The sequence below is a fragment of the Sminthopsis crassicaudata genome, chromosome 2, assembly GCF_048593235.1.
Source record: "Sminthopsis crassicaudata isolate SCR6 chromosome 2, ASM4859323v1, whole genome shotgun sequence".
NCBI lineage: Eukaryota > Metazoa > Chordata > Mammalia > Dasyuromorphia > Dasyuridae > Sminthopsis > Sminthopsis crassicaudata.
Window position 1 is genome coordinate 669,806,430 of NC_133618.1, and position 23,512 is coordinate 669,829,941.

Genomic DNA, 23,512 nt, shown 5'->3' on the forward strand with positions numbered 1-23,512 from the left:
ATGTGGAGAAAGAAGGAGTACTTAAAAAAATAGACAGTGAAGGAAAGGAGGGAAAGTAAAGATCAACATCTTTGGGGCTGGAAAAATGTAAAGGGATATCACTTCAAATGTTCCTGAGTACAGTAAAATAGAAAATTAGCTGAATTGGTGTTTTATATTGCATTGACAATTTACTGAAACTAAAACCTATGCAGCTAATGATTAAACCTGATGGAATTATGCATTTTCTTCTCTGAAATTCAGAAAAATTGATCATGCATCCTAAAGGCAATTACTGTTTCAAACGCCACTTGATCTGAATGAAAAGATAAAAATAAGACAATAAATATAAACCTAGGAAGAGCCTAGAGAGAGCTCAAAGAGCAGCTTCTCTAACTTTTCTTTTTGAGAGATGAAGAAATTGAGGCACAAAGATGTGGTGACTTGCCCAGAGTTATACAGGAAATCTCCATTTTACAGAGAAAGAAACATATGCCCAGAGGTATTTATCCATGCTCCTATCTATAGTTAGTAGATAGCCCAGATTCATAGAATGTAGATTTAAGGTTGCAACGTACCTTTTAGGGACCTCAAATAATCATCAAGCCAACCGCTTGATTTTAAGAGGATAAAACTGAGGCCCATAGAGATTAAGTGATATTCCTTGAGTCACATGGATAACAAGTAGCAAATTTGGGGTTTGAACCAATATCATTTCCACTAAATCTGAGTCATATTTTAATTCTAGGTCCAATTTTCTATCTACTATACTCCATGTTGACTTTCTCTATAGAGAATGTCAGGGAAGGATAATTAATAATCATTTTGTTCTGTTCTGTTTTTAAAGAAAGAGGGAATTTCAACATGAGGATTGTTACCCTAATGTAAATTAAATATGTCCACAGCATTTCCATGTTAGGGACTCCAATTTGGTCATCTTGATTGTCATCTGTTAAATTCTGGAACATGCAAAGAATTTATTTAAAGAATTATATCGAGTAAATACAAATGCGCATTTAGTCACAAAGTGCCTGCAAATCAATTCTAAATGAAAAGTCTAAAAATGGCATTTGTAACTGAAGAGATTTAAATGCAATTTACAGATAATCTTGCCTTTCTTGGATTTGGATTTATTACTCATGGTAAAGAATGGCAGTTAACAAGCATTTATTACTGTGTTCGTATCACTGTACTGTGGGTACAATTAAAAGTAATGATATTGTCCTTGCCCTCCAATAGTTCACAACCTAAAGGAGTAGAGATTATGAAAAAGACCCTATGAATTACTATATATATATATATATATATATATATATATATATATATATATATATATATATATATATATATATATATATATACATATACATATATAGAGAGGAAATTGGAGATATCTCAAATGGAAGCTGCTAGGATTGAGAAGGACTGGGGAAAATTTATTACAAAAGGTTGGATTTTAACTGAATCATGAAAGATGTCAAGGAAATCATGAGCAAGAGGTGGGGATTATTGTGGAGCAGTTCTGATGGAGGATAGTTACAGATAAATATCCATTAAAAATATTTAAGGGAAGGAAAATGTTGACTTTTGCTGTATAAGAATCTACACAGGAGATAACAAAATCCCCCCAATGGACATGGAATAGGATTATGGAAATAACAGTTTGATGATTTGGTAACATTTCTGGCTCATGGAATATGAGAATCAGAATCCATTTTGCTTGGGCTATACAAAAGACATTGAACCAAAAAGATGTATTTGAAAAATAAATTACCCTAACTATTTTATAGAGAGGTCATGTGCTTATGTATATTTTGATTTTTTCTATATGAATGTGTCCCTCTCAAATAAGAACATTCTCTCTTTTTTCATTTCCAAATGCTCCCAGAAGATAAACAGAATTGAATGTGTTGGCATTTAGCAAAAAGAAAGGTAGAGAATAGAATTTTCCTTATGGTTCCCTCTCCCCCTTTTCTTTAACCACAGTTTACAAAAAAAAAATAATTGATTTTTAAAAATATAATTTTTACACAGGAACAAAATAAAATGTTCTTTTCACATTCTTGATTCATGACCTTCACATTTAGAATATGAATAAAAGTGCCCTTTAAAAATGAATTGGCATTATCTACATTAAAAAAAAAAAACTACCTCAATTTCTAAGAAAACATGCATTGCTATTGAGGAATGGAGTTTTAAGTTTGTGTGTTGATAATCATTCCATTCCAGCTAATCATTGCTCAATGTGCAATGTGCGGAGAGCACAGATCCACCAGATATCTAAATAACACTAATATTTTAGGAACTCAGGCATATTAATTATTTACAAGAACTGTTTCAGTTTCAGCACCTCAAATAGTGCTCAACTCTGCTCACAATTCTGGTGCAATGAAAGTGATGCTGCATAGAGAATTATAAAATCAGGATTTAGATCCTCGTGTGTGTGTGTAGAGACAGAGAGAGAGAGAGAGAGAGAGAGAGAGAGAGAGAGAGAGAGAGAGAGAGAGAGAGAGAGAGACAGAGAGAGAGAGACAGAGAGAGAGAGAGAGACAGAGAGACAGAGAGACAGAGAGAGACAGACAGACAGACAGACAGAGATGGGGGGGGAGAAAGAGAAGGAAAGAGAGAGAGACAGAGAAATAGAGATAAGTACACAGAGAGAAACAGAGACAGAGAAATGGAACTGGACACAGAGAAACAGAGACATAAAAAAGAGACAAGGATAACTATGAAAAAGCCAGAGAAAGAGATGGAATGATAGAGATAATGACACAGAGACAGAGAGAAAGAAGACAAAGTTAGAAAAAGACATAGAGACTTACAGATAAAATCAGAAAGGGAGGGAGGAAGAGAGGGAAGAAGATGGAAAGTTGGGCAAAAAGACTTTTGAATTCTAAATTCTATCAAATGAGAAACTGTGTGTGCCTTGAACACATTAAGTGCTTAAAAATGCTTGTCCTCCTAAATCTATGATCTGAAGACTCTTCTCATAAAAAATGACCTATGCTTATTCACCTGTTCCACTGGTACTTGATTAAAGGACCCTAAACTGTGAGCTTTCCTTGGCTTCCCATTAATGGACGTTCTTCTGTCATCTTCAGGCTCAGATTTTTCCTCTTCCTCCTTTTCTCTCTCTCACTCTCCCCCTCTCCATTGTTGTCTCTTTTCCCCCTGTATGTCTATATGTCTCTTTGTTTCTATCCCTCTCTACAAGGTCCTCTTTAATCTGAGAGTTTGTTGTGAAATCCCTATTCTAAAATAACACAATAATAATATCTTGCATTTTACCAAACATTTTAAGGTTTGCAAAGTGCTACTCAAACATTTCGTTTTATCCTCAAAACAACTATAAGTTAGATGTTATTGTTATCCTATCTTAGAAATGAGCATGCTGATGCAAAGATTAAATGAGTAGTGATGTTCACCTCTTCCCCTTTGACTCCATTCCCTGTCCAAATAAAATTCCTGATCCCCCACCCAAAATTCCCCAATATGCGTTGTCTTTCTATGAGAATATAAACCCTTTAAAAAAAGGGAATTGTTTGTATTCTTCAAACAACACCTTTCTGGGCATATAAACAAAACACATTTTTGCTTTCCTAATTAAATGCTTGATTAATCAGTTGGAACTTCTACAAAAATTGAGGTAGGTAGCACTGTAGAAGCAAAGATGGAATCAAGAGTTACGGCAATGAGTTAACTGTGGTGAGGAGGATAGATACTTCTCTCTTGGAGATGAGAGGTAGGATCAAGATATGGATAAAGACAACCCTATAGAAATTCCAGAATGGTCCAGATGACAGTAAAGAAGGCTAGGGTATCTTTGAAGTCTTATTGTTTAGATATTTTTACTTTTTAAAAATTATTAATATAAAAACAATGCTGCTAGTGGTAAAGGTAAAGGTTCATGGAATTATCCTTTGTGTTCTTTGAGATTTAGAGCAGCCAATTCTCCTAATAATATCTCTATTTAAAACATCTCCATTTGCTAATAGAAGCATGATAGACAGGTTGATATTGTAGAAACCACTAAGGCAAGTTGGCCTATAAGATTATAGGAGTTAGAACAGGCAGAGAGACCTTATACATCTTATAGTCATGGGATTCCATATAGGGCTTGAAAGGGGCCATGGAGTCCAGCTAGTCAAACTATTGCTTTTTAGAGATGAGCAATTGAGGCCAAAACAAAGATTAAAACACTTGTTCAGAATCATACAAGTAATAAAGGGTAACATTGGGATTTGAACTCACATTCTCTGACTCTATCCCCTGACCAAGGACTTGGGCAACTTTGAGTAAATCTCAGTAAGTAGGAGGCTAATATGCTACTTAAGAAGGGACAAACTGGCTCAAGATAGAAATGAAGTAGGACAAAGCTTCCATAGCAATCAGTATTGGGGTATGGCCTTGAGTGGCCACTGCATGCCTAGCCTAGGAAGATAGGGATACCTAGGTCATTCCCAAAATAAAGAAATGTTGAAAGGTCAATGAATTTTGTAACTTAGCACTTGTTCATTGCTCTTTTTGCTTCTACTTCTCTCAGGACAAATCAATAGAAACAAGTCTCCTTCAATAGCACTATTGTGCCACTTGATTTAGGGATGACATATGACCTGATATATAGAGAAAGATAGCAATAGAAAGAGCCAGAGCATGAGATGGAAAGGCAGAGAGGGTGACACAGAGACAGAGATAGAGAAACAGAGACAAAAAGAGAGACAGAAAGACTTACAGGCAGAAACAGAAAAAGAGGGAGGGAGATAGGAAAAGAAGGAAGTTCCTATCTTTGGACTAGTTTTCTGGAGGATCTTGGTACTAACCCAAGTCCTTGGTCTTAGAAGAGAAGTGAAGAGGCAGGACTCACATGGATGGTCAAACATGGAGTCTGTTTATTCCAAATTCTCTCAGTTTTATATATCCTAATACCCTTATATAACCAAAGCACACTATGCATGTGCTAACTGCATGCTGAGCATGTGGATTACATAAACAACTTATTATTGTGTGTAGATGTCTCTTTGCCACTTGGTATAACTCTGTTTCAACTACAATATAGGTTGTCATCACCTCCTGACTTCTCAGGAAGGCCGAGAGCCTTTAGGGGAGATGTGGAACCAAGCCAGACATTGTCAGCAAGTTCCCTCTGGGCTGAAAGGTCTTATATTCCATCCAGAGTTCCCCCACTATCTGTGGCCTTTACAGGAAGTAGATAAAAAGTTGGGCAAAAGGGCTTCTGAATTCTAGATTCTCGATTCTATCAATGAGAAACAATTTATACCTTGACTCTAGATGTCCATTGGAGGTCAGTCAGAAAAGGCTTCCTGGGCAATTGCAGAAGAAGGTGCTATGGGAAAAAAATTTTTTTTTTCCAAATATGATTTAGAGTACAAAGTCCTTGAGGTCCTTCTTGTGTGGTACGGAAATGGTGAGGGGTCACCATTTAATAAAAAAGCTGGAGAGAGCTCTAGAGAAAAGCAACGTTTATTGTACATTCTCGCGAGAAGGGCGTCCCACTCTTCGAGTAGACTATCGAAGAGAGGAAGCGCCTCCTGTGGGCAGGACAGCACCTTTAATCCCTAACGCAAAACGCCCCCTCCCACCACTGACCCTCATCCTCATTGGCTGAGAGTCTTACATTCTAACCATGAGATCTACCCATGAAATTGAACTTGACCAATAAGTACATAGTTGCCCATATTTGGATGAAATAGGGAGATGTCATAGGAGGGGAAGGCAATGCCCTTCAGAGTCCTTCAGGCCTACTCGAACTCTGAAGTAGATGAAGCCTTACTCGATTTTCACAACTGTCTTGAAAGATCTCACCTCATCTCATTCATTCTCATTTCTGATTCTAGGGATTCTAAACATATTGAAAGAAACAGAATAGCTTTTGACTACCACTACTTCCTAGTGCCTAAATACAGGCTGTAAAAATAAAATATTCCAATAGTCAAAACCTATATAATATGTTTGAATCAGAGATTCCCTCATTCCTTCAAATTTTGACCAGCTCATGATGTGAATAAGAAGGAAAAAAAAATAATGATGCATCCTAAAATGTTCTCTGAGCTTCAGGCTATATGTAGCCTAAACATTACAAATCAAAACAGAATGATCTATAAAAACTGACTCATTTTAACTGAGGCATGACAAAAGTCCAGTGTGTCTCTTGACCTACAATCAATTTCATCCAACTGCTTTGTTCAGTTCATTGTTAAATTTCTAGTTTTCTTATTTTTTAATCTTGTGCTCATTTATTCCACTTGTAGGGATATTTTGCTGTGTTCTTACCATTCAGAGGATACCCTTTAATGCTAATGAAAGCGACCAAGCTAAAGTACAGCTTAGATGATGTCATTCCTTCGCTTAATGAACTTGAATGAATTCTTATTGCCTGTAGAATAAAATACATATGTCTCCATTTGATATCTATAACCCTTTCTGATTTGAAACCACCCTCCCTTTCTAGGCTTATTACACTCCATCATGAACCTTTTATCTACTTTGAATGTCCTTAAAGATACTTAATTATGTATATCTTATCTTTCTCATTAGAATGTAAGTGATTCAAGGTCAAAGTCTTTTCATCATTTTCTTTGGATTCTCCAATGCTTCACATAATACAATGCTTGCTCATAGTAGATTTATAATAAAAGCTTTATAAAGAATCTATATTCAAAGCCTGACTCTAATGCTTCATTAAACTCAACAATCATTTAAAAATACCTCCATGCCATGCTCAGGGAGGCACTGAATGTTGACCTCATACATATATGAACTGATACATATTTTGTTACCCTGGAGAAACCCCTTATCTCCTTGGTGTCCTAGGCAACCCTCATAATTCAGAGATCTAAAACTCAAAGATAACTCCGAAGCTCTCTCCTCCAATCTATTCATGTTCTAAATGAATAAACTGAAGTCAAGGTAAGTTGACTCACTTCCTTAAAGTCATACAGCTGTAACACCAAAAGAGGTGATGTGCCAGAACAAGTTTTTATGGGCAAAAGCCATTTGTGAAGTTTTTTTTTTTTTTTTTCTTTCATGTGAGTACTTAGAATTCTGAAATTGTCAAATGGAACAAATCATCATAATTTATAATTTCATTGATTTCTAGATTCCAGAAAGCAGTGGAGAAAATGTTAATAGTTAATAATGTTAATACAACTTAAAAATATGCCATGGATTTTCAGAGAGCTGCTTATTAAGCACTGATCAGCACACCCCTCTTTGAATTTAGATCCCTTAATTTCAGGGCTAGTGCTCTTTCCTACATACCATGCTGCTTCTTTAAAGCTGTAAGATCAAGAGCCAAAGTCTACATTGCTATGGAAAGTTTCCTTCCTGGAAATTTATTACTATAATTAAGTCACAGATCAAATCCCCTCACCCCCAATTGTGTAAAACACTGGAGTTTTGAGGAGCGAATCTGGAATCTCCTTGATGTTTAGAATTCCCAGGGAGAATAATTCTTTCAAAAGTGCAGATTAGCAAGTTTTTTTCTGTCTTATTTTTTCAAATTATGGTCTTAGAGAGTAGTGTTACTCAGTGAACTCCAGTGGCTTCCTATCTCCCCAGCATTGAATACACAATATTCTGTTTGTAATTCAAAGCTATTCCTAACCTATGCCTCCTACCTTTCCTGTCTTCTTATACTTAATTCTCCTACACTTCAATCAGGTGACACTTGAGCCCTAGGTATTCCACGGAGAATACCCATCATTCCATTTCTTGGTTCTATCCATTTCCTCAACCTGTCCCCCATACCTGGAACTCTCTCCTTCATATATTTCAACTATTGACCTCTTGGACTTCATTTAAATCTCAGTGAAAATTCCATCTTTTACTGGAAATCTTCCCCAATAATTTTAATACCCTCTTTAACATCTTTTATGTTAATTATCTTCTATTTATCCTGTCTAGATCTTGTTTTGTATCTATGTTTTTACATATTTTCTACTCCATTAGACTTTAAGCTTTTTGATGGCCTGGATTGCCTTTTTTTTTTTTTTTTTTTTTTTTTTGCCTCTGCTTATATCTCCAGAACTTAGTATTGTGTCTGAAATACAGTAGGCATTTCAATGTAGATTGATTGATTGAAGTGACTTTCCCATCATCACATCACTTAGTATATGTCAGAGGAAAGCTTTGTGCCTCAGGCTTTTTACGTCTAAGACTGGCCTTTTAGTCACTATGTCATCCTGCTTGTCAGATAAAATATAATTTACAATATGGAAGTACACCCATATGTTGTGAAGTGCTACATATAATCAAATGAGGAAAAATTTCTTCTGCTAAGTGAATTAGGAAAATCTTCAGTAAAGCCAAGTTTTAAGCATGAGTAGGGAACCAACATGTAGAGGTAGGACAGGTAGAACTGCATCTCCAAAATAGGAAGTAACATCTGTGGTTAATCTCATATAATTTGGCAAATGTTTTGTCCTTTTTAGTATTTTCTGGTTGACTTAGAGACATTTTTGCACAATAAATAACTGTCTAGCTTCAATATCAAGTAGGGTTGGATTCAAGTTCTTCCTTCTACACATACTTAGTGATCATGAGCAAATCATTCTCTCAGTGGTCTAGGTAATTTTCCTAGTACTCTAATAATTCCAGTGATCTGATAAATAATTATCCTATTTTAGTACCTAGAGATAATCTAATCCAGAATTGTGATTTTGTTATTAAAATAAAATAGTTATATAGATTGCTATTGGACTTTAGCAAGTAAAGGTAGTGTCTATCTCTTCCAGAGAGTCGCATGGCTAAATAAACTGCCATATGCAGCTTAGCTCAATAAGTGCGATATTTCAGTTTTCTCTCAGCTAACTCCATGGATTGGGCCTTTGTTAAAGAAGTCACATTTCAAAAATAAGCATTCAGTTCTTTTGTCCCTACAGTATTCACTTTTCAACCTTGAATTTTTTGAATGCATCCAAGAAAATACAGGTATTGGTTGCTTCGTTTCTTGTTCAAACTGTGGGCAAGTCTAAAGAATCTATTTCTTTAAAGACTTACTTTAAAGTTTTACTACATTGCTGCTTACTTCCAAGATGTAGATAAGTCAGTCTTGAACAATATTCAAGTTTGAAAAGTTAGACCCTTCATTTAAAATTCAAAAGCATCATGGTGAAATGAGTGGAGAGAAAGCCATGAAACTAGGATACTTGGATTTAAGTCACATTGTTCAAAAACCAAAGCTGCGTGAACCTAGGCACTGAGTTCTGACACAGCAGTGTCAAACTTAAAATAGAAATGGATCCCTAAAGGCCACATGATTGACTTAGAAAAGCACAAATTGACATCACCTATGTTTTATTATATTTTTTAAACATTTTAAAAATACATTTTAACCTGGTTCCTGCCTAACTGGACTTATTGGCTGAGTGTTTGAGACCCCTTCTCTAGATAATTCTTTAAAACTTTAATTTGCAGCAAAGGTGCTTACCTGCATCAGGAAATAGAGTTTCTTCTCCCAGGAGTTCACAAAACAAATTAAATTGCAGGATCAGCTCTGCTGAAATTCTTACTTACCAAATGGTTTCACATTATGGATTCCAAAATAGCATTATAGTAAATCCTCAGATGCCTTATATTTTGTATTAATTATTTTTTATATAAAATATTATTGATAAAAATTTTGATACCATGTTACTGTATGATTTAATCACAAGGGAAAAAATGCAAACAAAATTAAATGAAAATGAAGAAATGTTATATTTTTAAAGGATAATATAATGGCAATAATTACATTGGATTTCTACCTTAAACTGAACTTTATTTACTTACAATTTAAAGTTGCTTATGCTGTTCAAGGGATGACATAGTGCTTTATTGTTATTATAATTATGTATATGATTGTTATTTTGTTGTTATTATTATCATTCTAGTAATTGCCATTGATTTGTAACTCTTTATTTCCTACTATCTTTATCTTCTCTTCATTCTGTATTTAGCTATTGCTATCATCTGAATTATTTTTGAAGCTGGTACATGGCATTTTTCTAAGGGTTCCTAATTCTTCTCGTGACACCCATAAGAAGAACAGGTGTTCTATTCTAACCAATGTCTTGGCATGGAACCCATAAGTCATGGGCCAGGGAATTTATCATCCTCCTCCCCCATGGAGAAAGGTAGAATCAAAACGTTCTGCACCCATATGACTTCTATAAATTGTTGACAGTTTTATTTGTAAAACATATTCAGTATTTCCCATGGGCCATTTAAAACTGAAATGGTATCATAAATTCCAAAAACTCAGACATAAACAAGACATGGTTGATGACCTCCCTCTATATTATGCTTTTGTGATCCCTGGGGCAGGTCACTGTTTAGAAAATATGGAGATTTTTTGAAAAGTGATAAGATTTAGCTAGCAGGGACACCAAGCTAGATATCACTATCTTCGGGCCTATTTCCTTTACTTTTAAGTTGGTCTCTTCATCCAACTATACTTAAGAAACTGTGTTTGCCATCTGTTTTAATGGATAGGATTTTGGATCGCTATGTGCAAGAACAGATTCCTGGTGCCAAAGTTGTGGTGGAATCCATTGGTGCACGAAGGTTTGGAGAAGCTTATTCTCAAGAAGACTATACTAAGTCTGACCTGGTTGTCTATGCAATTGACCCCCAGACCAACAGAGCAATCAGCAGGAATGAACTTTTTAAGTAAGTATTTGAAACATATAATCAACATTAATCCATATCATTTGATGAGCTATAAATGAGAAGTCCTCTTATAGTAATATTAATCTTTGCCCATTCCTTGTGACCCTTGCCCATACAATCCCATAAGATCATTCTAGGGAGTCCATCAAACACACTGGGATCATTTCTTGTTTTTGCTTTGTAAATGAAAGAACACATGATGTCATTATCTCTCACTCTCACTTCATGAATAGCTCTTTCTTTCACTGTAGTTTTAAGTATTCTGCTATCACATTTTGAAAGAACATCTATAAGTGTAAAGGTATTCTGGGAATGGCAAGCAGGAAAATAATAATTTTAATTATATCAAATAACAGTGAAATCTATGATTTACATGGTATTTTGAAATTTACAATGTTTTTTAGAAATATTATCTAATTTAGGTTCTAATATTATTAGTTTTATGTAAGAAACTGAAGCAGAGGTTAAATTATTTACCAAGAGTTACATAGGTAGTAAGTATCTGAGAATTTGAACTCAGGTTTCCTTAACTCTAAGCCTACAAGTCTATCTACTCTACTGTTTAAATACCTCTAGTGAAAATTTTCTGAGAATCTCTTGAAGAAATTGTAACTGTTTAGACTAAAGTAAAAGATATCCAATGAAGGGGAAATGATATCTATTTTCAAGTATTTAAAAGGCTGTCAAGAAGAAGATGTCACAGATATACTGTAAGTCCCCAAAAGGTAGAATTGGAAGGAAAGGGTAGAAGTGGAAGAGGAAAATTTTACATTCATAACAGAAAAATTTCCTATTGGTCATAACTAACCTTATGTTACCTGGACTACTTTAGGAAATATTAGGTTTCTCTGCACTTGACAGTCTTCAGGCTAAGGTTGAATTACCACTTGCTGGGCTTGTTTTAGTCAGAATTTATTTCAGATATAGGTTGAACCAGATGTTTCTGAGATTCTTTCTAGTTCTGGTATACTGGGAATCTCTGATTATGTGGATTTAATTAAATAAAAGGGGGAAGTCTGCCAAAAAAACTCAAATAAATGCAAATGATTATTGTCCAAACCAAATCTTGAGATTTCAAATAGGATAAGAATTCAGGTGGAGTTAATCATAAAAGCTATAAGAAAACATTCAGGCTTATAGGTGAAGCCTAATAGGTAATTACAGTATCACTTATAACTCCAGGAAACAGCTCTGAAGGCTGTCAAATCAAAAGCTCCAGATATGTGCCTTACCATAATGCATATGTCAGACATTTCACAACTAACACTAAATTTAGAAAAGGTTTCATTTGTTATCTGCAGTACCTGGTACTTGAAACTGAAAATATTCTATGTTGGTAATCCATCTTGGTAATCCATCTTGGTTTCCTATTGTTCCCAAATAACATTAATGCTTTAATTAAACATTTAATGACATAGCAGTGATTTTGTCAGAACAGAACATCTTTAATTATATTTCTAGTACTTATCAAGTTCCTTAATTTTTCAAGGTGCTCTGACACTAATTACCTCATTATCTTTTCATGAATTATTTTCTATAAGTTATGATATATATTACATTAATATGTACAGATATAAATAGCATATGCACGTTACACATATTTGTAGAAGAATAGAGATGGGAACTTTGCCCATGAGATTGTTGGGAAAAGCAACTTTCTACCAATGCAGATCAGCATATTCTTTAATATCTATAATAGTCTTAGAAATTTAGAGAGTTGGCTACACACATATTGGTATGATTAAAAAATCCATCTGCAACCAAACAAAACTAACAACATTTCTATCAAGGTTTCAATGACCTTTAATCAATGATGTTATTTGCAGACTAATATCTTAGTTTAAGTCCACAATAAATAGGCAAAATGTATATGGGTCAAAAAAATCTATTTTTTTCCAATAAAACCTGGCTGCCCTATCTTTGATTTGACATAGAAGTTTTGTCCTGCATCAAAAATATTGTTTTAATACTTTAAAATCTACAAAATTGATAATAATCATGTTATTTTTTTCCATGAAATCCTAAAATAAGGTTTTTCATTTTGGTCGTTTGGATAGCTCCCATATGCCAGACCACAGTTGTTATATCTGAACTCTCTAACATGCCCTTAGGACAAGCAGTGCAACAGAAATAAAATGAAAGATGACTTTGATAGGTATTCTTATCTCACACTCAAGCCATATGAGAATACATACCCCTGGTTAACCAGGGAGAGTTCCCAGTTCTGCTACGAGATTCTAGGCACACAAACATTCTTCACTATCTGCTTCAATGAATGTTGTTAGCATACTGTGGGAGAAAGACAAAGTCGTTCCTATATCAGATAAGCATCTTCATGATAAACTTATTTCTAACTTGGAGAACTACCTTGGTCATACTATGGCAAAGGAACCCCCTGGTGGTGCAAAGGTAGACCAGCTGAATTAGTCCAATAGCTCTTTTTCCTCCTTAAATATCCCCAAAAATCTTTTCACTGAATCAGGCAGACAAATGCTATTCATCTCTATTGTAATCAGTTAGGAACTGTCCATGGTAACACTCATGAAACAAGGTTTGTTTTTCATGGAACAAGATTTGTTTTTGTTTCTTCCTTCCTTCCTTCCTTCCTTCCTTGCTTCCTTCCTTCCTTCCTTCCTTCCTTGCTTCCTTCCTTGCTTCCTTCCTTGCTTCCTTCCTTCCTTCCTTCCTTTCTTTCTTTCTTTCTTTCGCCATAGTAATGACATCAGTGAGTTCAACCAGATTTTAGATTTTTGATGAGCAATTTTTTGTCATGAGTATTAATATTTTTCTTTGTATTTATTATGTGTTTAAAAACAAATAATGTACAATGAAAATAAGTATGGTAGATAACATGCATTCTTCATATGAAAACAAAGTACAAAGGATGATGACACATATTTTTAACTCCCTATCTTGATTCCAAAATGTTCCTCGTATGTTCATCAAACCCCATATAAAATATAATGCATATTTTCTTCTTTAAACCAATATGTTTACTATAGGATACAAATTCTATATATTCTATTAGCATCCCCCAACAAAGACATATGTATTAGTTGTATTGGACCTATATTGGAACTTTTTAGGAAGGTAGCAGTGAACTTGAAGAGGACAGTGAATAGGATCCAGTTAGCCTGTTGCTCTAATAATTTGTCTCACTTGTACTTGTTCCATGAATACCATGACTAACAGTTCAACTATACACTTAAGACCTTTAATTCACCATATGTCACTGAAGTTCTGACAGATTTTGGACTTCATTTGGATTATTCAATATAAAATGCTTTTTTTTTTTTTTTTTTTTTTTTTTTTTTTTGCCCCAGTTTATTAGCCATCACATAATCTTTGATCACCTCGTGTCATTTCCTCTCCTAGGCATTGCTAACCAGAAAGAAAGGTGCAAGGGTCTTTATTAAAATGGCAGGATATCCAGCCATTATTAGAGCAGCTTTGAATTTTAAATTTAAAAGCAGCATGAAATCCATTAAGCAAAGGGTTTTTTTCCCGTTTATTTGGAAGAAAAACAACTGCCCTGTACATGATCTTATACCATATGTCATGTTTTATTCTGGACTGAATTTGAATGGTTGAATTACAAAACCCTGAAATGAGAGTGTTTTTTTTTTTTTTTTTTTTTTTTTTAAATGCACATAGAATCTTAAATAAGATAGTGCTATAAATTCTCCTGTGGATAAAATTCCAACACAGCTCAACACACTGTCCTTAGGATTCAGAAGTTTCTCTTATGCTACAGTGACATCTAATGGTCAAAAACATATTAAAATTCTTGTTTTTCTTGAGGGTATCACCCTAAGCTTTGATGTATATGGCTGAATATTTTAAAAATGTATTTACTTTTTTAAAAAGGTTTTTTTTCTGAAATATTCTTGATAGGTATAATTTGTTTTTAAATCATCAGCAAATTAGCTGAAAAAGAATAATTCTTAGTCATATTTCCTCAGAATCTCAACATGGAAAGATCTGTCCATTTCAGCCCATCAACAATTTTTTTTTTAATAGCTTACTCTTAAATAAGAGGTTCTAGGCTTAAATGATGCTGGGGATATAAAGGTAAGAGCAAAGCAGCCCCAAAACACTATAGTTACTTTATAATGAGGAAAATAACGTAAAATATGAAACAAATTCAAAATATTGAATTCAATAGCTGAGCCTTGAAAAAAAAAAAAACAGATATTTTGATAAGGAGGACAAACATCCCAAACTAAACTTCCTCAAATTAAAAGATGTACTCAACCAAAATCCTCTCTGTAATGTATTTATCAAAAAAGCTATCCAGCCTTGGAGGATTGAAGGACCTCCATTGAGAAAGAGATCACTGTGTACCATGGCAGTACAATAAACATTTGGAAGGTCTAATTGTTAGTGTTTTTGTTTTACTTATTTTAGTTCTTATTTTATCTGTTTTATCTGCACCTTTGCCACTTTCCCTGGATATGTCAAGATTTATCCTCAAGGAGAAGCAAATTAAATCTAATCTTTCTTCTACATGACAACTTTTCAAATGTATTGCTCTCCTAGCTAAGCTTTCTCAGTTCTTCCAGTGAATTCCATTTAGCATGATGTTAAGACCCTTCATGTCCTTTGAATTTTCTTCACATTGCTCAATTAGTATCTTTTATAAATTTGGGGAAATAAGAACTTAACATAATATTATAAGTATTGTATATCTAATGGAAAGTACAGCAGGACTATCACCATTGTAGTTTTAAATATTTTGTCTTTCCTAATGGAGTCTAAGATAGTAGCTGACCTATCTTTCTGTTTGCCCACTTTAAACTTTCAATCCACTAAAGATGCAATATTTCCTTCAGATCAATCAACAAAATGGCAAATATTTATTAAGAATCTACCAGGCACACAGCACCATGCTGGATTCTAGAGATATACAGTGAGTACACAGTGAAATAATCCCGTCTCTAAATGAGCTTCCATCCTGTTCGTTGCTTTTTAGCCACACCTCCCTCTATTTTGTACTTGGGAAGTTGATATTTCTTTTTTTTCAACCCAAATGCAAGATATTTTATTTATCCCTATTAAATATAATCATATTTAATTAATTATTTATTCATTTAATTAACAATTATTTATATATTATATAATATTTATAATTTTAATTATAATAACAAGCATTAATTAATTAAATTAATTATTACATAAAATAAATGTAATTATATTAGACTTAACTCAATGTTCTTATCTGTTGAAGCCTTTATTTTTCTTAGCATTTTCTTTCAATATGCTAACTATCCTATCCAGCTTTGTGCTGAGTATTTGGTGAGAATGCCATCTCTGCTTTTATTCAGTCATTGACTAAAAAAAATGTAAATATGACTAGGCCAACAACATCTTGGATCTCCCCATTAGACCCTCCATCTAAATTGATAGTGAACTATTAATTTGGATGTAGCCATTTAGCTAATTCTAAATGGCCCTAACTATGTAATCACAGCTAAATGGAACAGTAGCTAGTATGCTAAGGCTGGAGTCAGAAAGACTTTTTTTTTCCTGAGTTCAAATCTGTCTTCAGGCACTTACTAGCTCGACAAGTCATTGGATAAATCATTAAACTCTATTTGCCTCAATTTCCTCATCTATGACAGGAATTGGAGAAACAAACAACAAATCGTTCCAGTTATCTTTGACAAGAAAACCTCAAATGCCAATTTGGAATAATTGAAACAACTGAAAATGCTGTCACTTATACCACAATTATCTATCAATTTCACAAGAGGAACATTTGAGATTTTGTCAAATATTAAAACTACAGAATGGAATATCCTTAGATTTTTAGGAAACTGTTTTTTGTCTAAGTGATAGTGGTTTTATTTCCAAGTTTCTCATATTTTAATTGTTGTCTTCTGATTCTATCCCATGACAAAAATCAATTGAACACATCATATATGATGTGTTACTCGTAATATTAGATATTGAAAGTTCACATATTATTTTTTTAAAGTCTCCTGTAAGACTCAGAAAGACTTGGATCCAAGTTCTCCACCTGTCATATTCTTTTGGGATCAAAAGTCCATTCTTAATTTCTTAGTGTCCCTATGCTATTATTTAAGATTAGAAATTGCAGAGAAGTTGTCTTTTTGCATAGTAAATTTTCACAATGGAATTTTACTACAATAGAGAACACACATCTTTACACATATGTATGCATTCAGATGCAATGTGGATTGCATATGGATTTATTTAAATTAATATAAACTTGCATATGTGAGCATAATCTCAAAAAAACTATGATTTTTTTATAGGTGCCTTTCTGCCTTATGAGAATGAGTTCCTCAGTGGGAGCCCCTTGGATTGTCAAAAACAGGGATCATAAATTTACACACATGCATATGAATACATTTAGACATTTAAATATACTTTCTGCTTATTCCTCCACTAAATCCTTATCCAAAACCACATTATTTCATTATAATATAGTGGAATTTCAAGGGTTTTATCAGAGCAACATAAACTCTGACTTTTGAAGCTCAGAGGGTTTTGAAATCTTCCTGGTAAGGATTGTTTTCTGAAGTCAGCCTGGCTAAAATTCAGAGACCCTTTGAGCAGATGTAGAGAATTCCAAGCAGGGTATCTCTTGATCATAACACCTCAAACACCTATTGAGTTATGTAGATTTTGCAGTCTACATGACTAGAGGAAGTACACAGCCCAGTGGAAACACTTATCCTCTGAAATATTAAAGATTGATGTAACAAAGTGTTAAAGAAACTTGTTAATCATCCACCTGTCACATTTTGCTTCTTTTTTTCTTTAAAGCCCATCAATATTCAGTGTCAGCAGACTTATACACTGAAACTATTCTTTAACTTATTTAATTCCAAAATGCTTCTCACATATAGTCAGTCAACCTTTAGAAAACCAACAAATATTTATAGCAAACTTTACATGCAGCAGAATTATAAAATTAACTATTGGACATATTAGTTTAAGTAGATGGAATATCAATTTATATATGATTAATAATTGCATGCATTTGAAAAATTAAGTTCTCTGTGACTCTTTTCTACTTCCACAGGACCTCTATTACAAATCTGGCCAGATTGGGGTGGGAAGGATACTGAGGATGCCCCAAATTTCATTTTTTATTGTCTCTAAAAGGCCAACTTAGGTTTTGGGACTCCAGGTGTGAAGTCTTTATGCAATAAACACTCATTGAACATAGTAGTAGAGGCACTGAATCAGAATAATCTTAATAGTCTTGCTATAAATACTACCAGACAAGCAAAGGAAATTGTAGATAAAAGGAAAGGGGACTCACTTGGATGAGGGAATAAATGTAACAACAGAGCTGATTTTATCTTGTTTAGAAAGACAACCAGAAATATAATTTTAAGGGATACTCCATGATTTCATACTGTAGGATCCATGATAAATATTTGTATATGTGATGAGTGAAAAACTTTAAAATCTACCATTAAGTGTAACTTAAATACCAAAATTTCTTGCAGAGAAAGAGAAAGAAAAATTCTACAGAAAACTAAAAAACCTTCAAGATAAATAAGTGCTTATATTTTTCAGTCCTTGCTGATTTCAATGCAAAGGTGGGACTAAAGGGACAGGATGAAAAAAGTTTGAATTTGTATAAGATTTGCTTCCTTATCTCAATTATCAAATAATCCCTTCAGCCTTACTTTTTAAAATCATACTTATCTTTTTTCTTTCATCTTTGGATAACATTGAACTCTGTAATTTTCATAGGTTAAACATGAAACCATTTGCCTTTTCCCACAGCTGGTTCAGTTTTCTTGTTTAAGAACCCTCTTCATGGAAAACCAAAAGATTGGAGACAACCAAAATTTGTTTATTAATATAATTTTCAAGAACATTTGTGGCTATTATTCAAGGGGATATGGTGAGCTTAGAAGTAAAACAAAGAGGCAGAGGAAAAGATGAAAGAGGAGAAGTTAAATAGAAAATGATTGGCTACCAACATGCATGACATTTCTGTATCGGTTTTCTGTATATGATCATACAATACATTTGGAAGCACAAAAATAAAAATCAAGCATACAAGAAAGAAAATATGACTTATAGCTAAAATAATTTAGCTTGTTAAGTATCTGGGCAACTGAAACAAAGTAAGGGGAAATGGAAAATGTTTACACAACAAAACAGCAGCAGTTATGGATATCCTAAGGAAGGCTTATCAAGGTAAATGAATCTCCATGAAGAAAGAGACTGAGAGAGTCCAGAAGTATATTTAGCAATATTTAGGGATATATTTATCCCTTTGTCAAGCAGAAACATAAAACAAATGTGTCATCAGAAAAGCATTTATTATGTGCCTACTATAAGCCAAGTACTGCCCTGCACAGTGGGGATTCAAAGAGGGCAACATGGCTCTTGAGAAGCCAGATGGTGCAGAGGATAGAGCCCTGGGCTTAGAATCAGGAAGATTTTACAGCAAATCTGGCCTCAGGCACTTGACTGACTAGCTAGCTGAGTGATCCTGGGTAACTCTTAACTCTAATTATCCTCTGTTTTCTCATCTAAAAGAAGGGGATAATAATAGCACCTGCCTCTCAGGGCTATTATGAGGATTAAATGAGACATAATTATAAATACTTAGTACAGTGACTAGCATATTTTGTTGTTGCTCAGTCACCATATCTAACCCTAAATGGCCCTGTGGACTTTGTGCTCATGGGGTTTTCTTGGCAAATATATTGGAGTGATTTGCCATTTCCTTCTCCAGTGTGTGCCCATTTTACAGATGAGAAACAGTCAAATAGAGAGATAAGTAACTTGCCCAGCATCCCATAGCTAAGTAAGTCTCAGGCCAGATTTGAAATCGGAGCCTCCTGCCTGCAGGCCTGGTGCTCTATCCACTGAACCATTTAGTTGGCTTTGCCCAGCATATAGTAAGCATTATATAAATATTAGTTATTATCAGTGTTATCATTATTATTTTGTCCTCCAGTGGGGGAGTCAACAAGCAAACAACCACGTCCATAGAAGATATGTACAATGTAAATAAATTTGAAGAGTAAAGTCAGAGAAAAGGAATGAAAGGGAATGAGAGATGCTGGGAAAAAACACATGGAGAAGGCAGGATTCTAGATGGACTTGGTAGAAGTATAGAGTTGGAGCTTCCCAGCACTGGCAGGCCCCCTGTATAAATGCCTAGAGCAGAGTTAAAATGTCACAAGTGAAGAGCAACAGCAGGGCAGTGTCACTAGGTCAGAGAGTGTGTGGAAGGCAATAATTGTCAGAATACTGAAAAGAAGGAAGGAAAGCCCCAGGTCATGATGGGATCTAAAAACAGAAGATTTTATAGTTGCTCCTGGAGGCAATAGGTAGCTAGCTGCAACAGAGGATAATAAAGTGCTGGACCGGGAATCAGGGTACCAGGGGTCGAATTGGGTCTCAGACATTTACTAGCTATAAATCTCAAGACAAGATACTGACCCCTATTTGCATCAGCTTCTCAAGTATGAAATGGGGATAAAAATAACACCTCTCTCTCAGGGTTGTTAGAAGGATCTCACAAAATAATCCTTTTTAGCACATAGCTCAGGGTCCTGTACATATTAGGTAATATTTCTTACTCTCTCCCTTCCCTTCACCAGTAAGGAATCACTGCAGTTTACCAACACAAGGAGAGTGAATGGCTATACTCATACTTTAGGAAAATCACTTTTGAAGTTGAGTGAAGGATTGGCTTGAAGAAGAATAAGCAATTAGAAAGATGTTGCCATAGTCCAGGGGAGACATCATGAGGGCCTCCAACAGAGAGATAATTATGTGAGTAGAGAGAAGGAAACACACACAACAGATGCTATAATGGTAAAAATGACAAGACATTACAACAAATTGCACATCCAAGTTAAGTGTGAGTGAGAAATACAATAGAACACCTACAGTATCAACGTGAGTGCTTGGAAGGAAAGTTGGTGCTCTTGACAGAAATAGATTAATTAGTCATCCAAGAGCACTGTGGGATAAAACTCATGGGACAGCAAATGAATGAACACTGGAAAAGACTGCCTGTTCCTTTTATGTCAAACTTCTTTTTGTGTCAATGATAGTTAAGTTCTCACTTTAGAATTCTAAGAGAACTCTTTCAGACTATTATTTAGGGAAAAAAAATTTAAAAATTAAAAATTAAATAAAAGGGTGGAAGGAACAGATGGAGCAAGCCACGAACATAGAGATGATAGTGGCACAATATTGAGAGCATCGAGGATCTGGTTCTGAACACATATTAAAAGTATTAAAAAGTACTTGGGAAAATAGTAGATATAGTTGCTGTGGGGTGGTACAATGGATAGAGCACTGCCCTGGAGTTGAGTATTCTTTTTTTTTTCTTTTTTTTCTGAGGCAATTGGGGTTAAGTGACTTGCCTAGGGTGACACAGCTAGAAAGTATTAAGTGTCTGAGACCAGATTTGGAAGTCCTCCTGACTTCAAGGTTGGCACTCTATCCATTGAACCACCTAACTAACCCCCTAAAAAAAAAAAATATATATATATATATATAGAGATAGATAGATAGATAGATAGATAGATAGATAGATAGATTTTTTTTTTGAGTGGGAAGAGAATGGCAACAAATAAATCCAAATGCTAATTTGCCTAATCCTACCCTATTTTCTAGGACAAGAGAATTTTCAGATTTGTTCTCTAGTCTAAGATAATGGGGAGACTATTCCACAGTTGCTAGGTCTCTTAAAATAGCATGGCATGTTTGTTTACACCATAAAAAATTTTTGGTCAGCTAAAATTGAGCACTTTAGGTCTGTTAGGACTAGTTTAAGTGCTACAATCAGACAGGAAAAAGTCTTATGTAATGGACAGTTCCAAATCTCACAACTTCTCGGTAATTGAACATAATATCAATATAGGTAATTAGAGGGGAAGAAATCATACATGAAGATCTGAAGATCTAAAGATCAAAAGATGATACATTTGGAACTGAAAGGGAGGCAAAAAGTCCCTGAGTTTTCCATGATTTTCATTGGATTGCACAGTTTGCAAGTGTCTGAGAAGGAATTTAGACACGGGGACCTCGCTTACTCAAAATCATTACACCCCACTTCTTTTCAGTGTTTGAGCTCATTGTTTGTAAAACTCTGTTTCCTTTTGAAGTATGTGTTATCTATGCTCATATCCAAACCTGAAAACATGCATCAATGTATAATGCAAATCAACCTATATGCCTAGATAGAAGGCATCTTGTCATGTTATTGAATTATCCATACCTACCAATTCTTAGGATCATTTGACACCATTTTTAAATATAAATATATTAATGGTGATTCATAATTTATATCCATAAGGATATCTATATTTATTTATATCTGCAAGGATGTTTTAAATTTTATAAATAAGGATATTTATGTCTACAAGGATATTGTATTCAGCCTACCTCTTATGATATTACATCTCCATTAATTCTAGTTCTAAAACCTTTAAAAATGCTTTAGACAAAGTCTTAGCTGGCTATACTTCATACATTCATACAATATCCCTTTTTTATTTCAAAAAAAATTTGCTAAATACTCCTTAAGTGTAAGACTCAATGCTGGATACTAAGGAAACATATTTTTTAATGACAGTCTACTTGCCCTTCAAATATTTACAATCTAGAGCATATCATACCCATTTTCATTTCTTTGTTTTCATATTAAAGGTTCCTAGATGGGAAACTGCTCGATATTAATAAAGACTTTCAGCCATATTATGGTGAAGGAGGACGAATTTTGGAAATCCGCACCCCAGATGCAGTGGCGCTGGTTAAGAAACATGGACAGTCTTTTGGCTATACTGAAGGGGCATTGCTTGCATTAGCCATGATTATCATCCTCTGCTGTATTCCTGCCATATTGGTCGTGTTGGTCAGCTACAGACAGTAAGTATAGGTCAAACTATGAACATTTATGAAAATTTAAGAAATCATCAGACAATACTTTGGAGAGTCCATCAAAATATTATTTGGTGGATGACCAGTATTATGGAAGCCTTACTAAAGAAAAATGTGTTCAAGTCCTTGAAGGATTAACTTATTGAATCAATTGATCAATAAACATTCCTTAAGCACTTATGATAATCTAGGCTTTGAAATAACTTGTGAGAATTCAAAGACAAATGTGAAATAGTCCCTACTTTAAAAGCATTTTTATTCTAATGGGGAGACCACATGTACAAGAATGATTAGATTGTTCTTCTTGGTTGTAGAAAATACAATTACAAATAGGAGATAAAAGTTGAAAATGGCAACTTTAGGGTTAATATTAGGAAAATACTTCTTTACAATTAGAGATATTCTGAGATGAAATAAACAACTAGGGGTCATTTTTACAAATCAGGAGATTCAGACCTTGATTTTCTTGCTTGTCTAAAGAAAAAGGTATAGAATTGAAATTTATTTTTTTTTATTATAGCTTTTAATTTACAAGATATATGCATGGGTAATTTTACAACATTGACAATTGCCAAACCTTTTTTTTCCAATTTTCCCCTCCTTCCCCCCACCCTTTCCCCCATTTGGCAGTTTGACCAATACATGTTACATATGTTAAAGTATAAGATAAATACTATACATATATATATATATATATATATATATGTATGTATATATATATGTATGTGTGTGTATACACACACATACATACATACATACATATATATATATATATATATATATATATATATATATATATATATATATATATATATATATATGTATACGTGTCCAAACAGTTATTTTGCTGTACAAAAAGAATCAGACTTTAAAACAGTGTACAATTAGCCTGTGAAGGAAATCCAAAATGCAGGCAGACAAAAATAGAGGGATTGGGAATTCTATGTAGTGCTTCATAGTCATCTCC

At 34.2% G+C, this 23,512-nt stretch overlaps 1 protein-coding gene across 1 annotated transcript in view; it reads left to right on the forward strand.

The window, feature by feature from the left end:
• Positions 1–23,512, forward strand: part of PCDH15 (protocadherin related 15) — a 2,229,510-nt gene that overhangs the window by 2,166,224 nt on the left and 39,774 nt on the right. The window contains exons 33-34 of the mRNA XM_074297067.1: positions 10,471–10,647; positions 22,315–22,533. Coding sequence (XP_074153168.1) covers positions 10,471–10,647; positions 22,315–22,533 — 396 coding nt within the window. The remainder of the gene's footprint in view (positions 1–10,470; positions 10,648–22,314; positions 22,534–23,512) is intronic.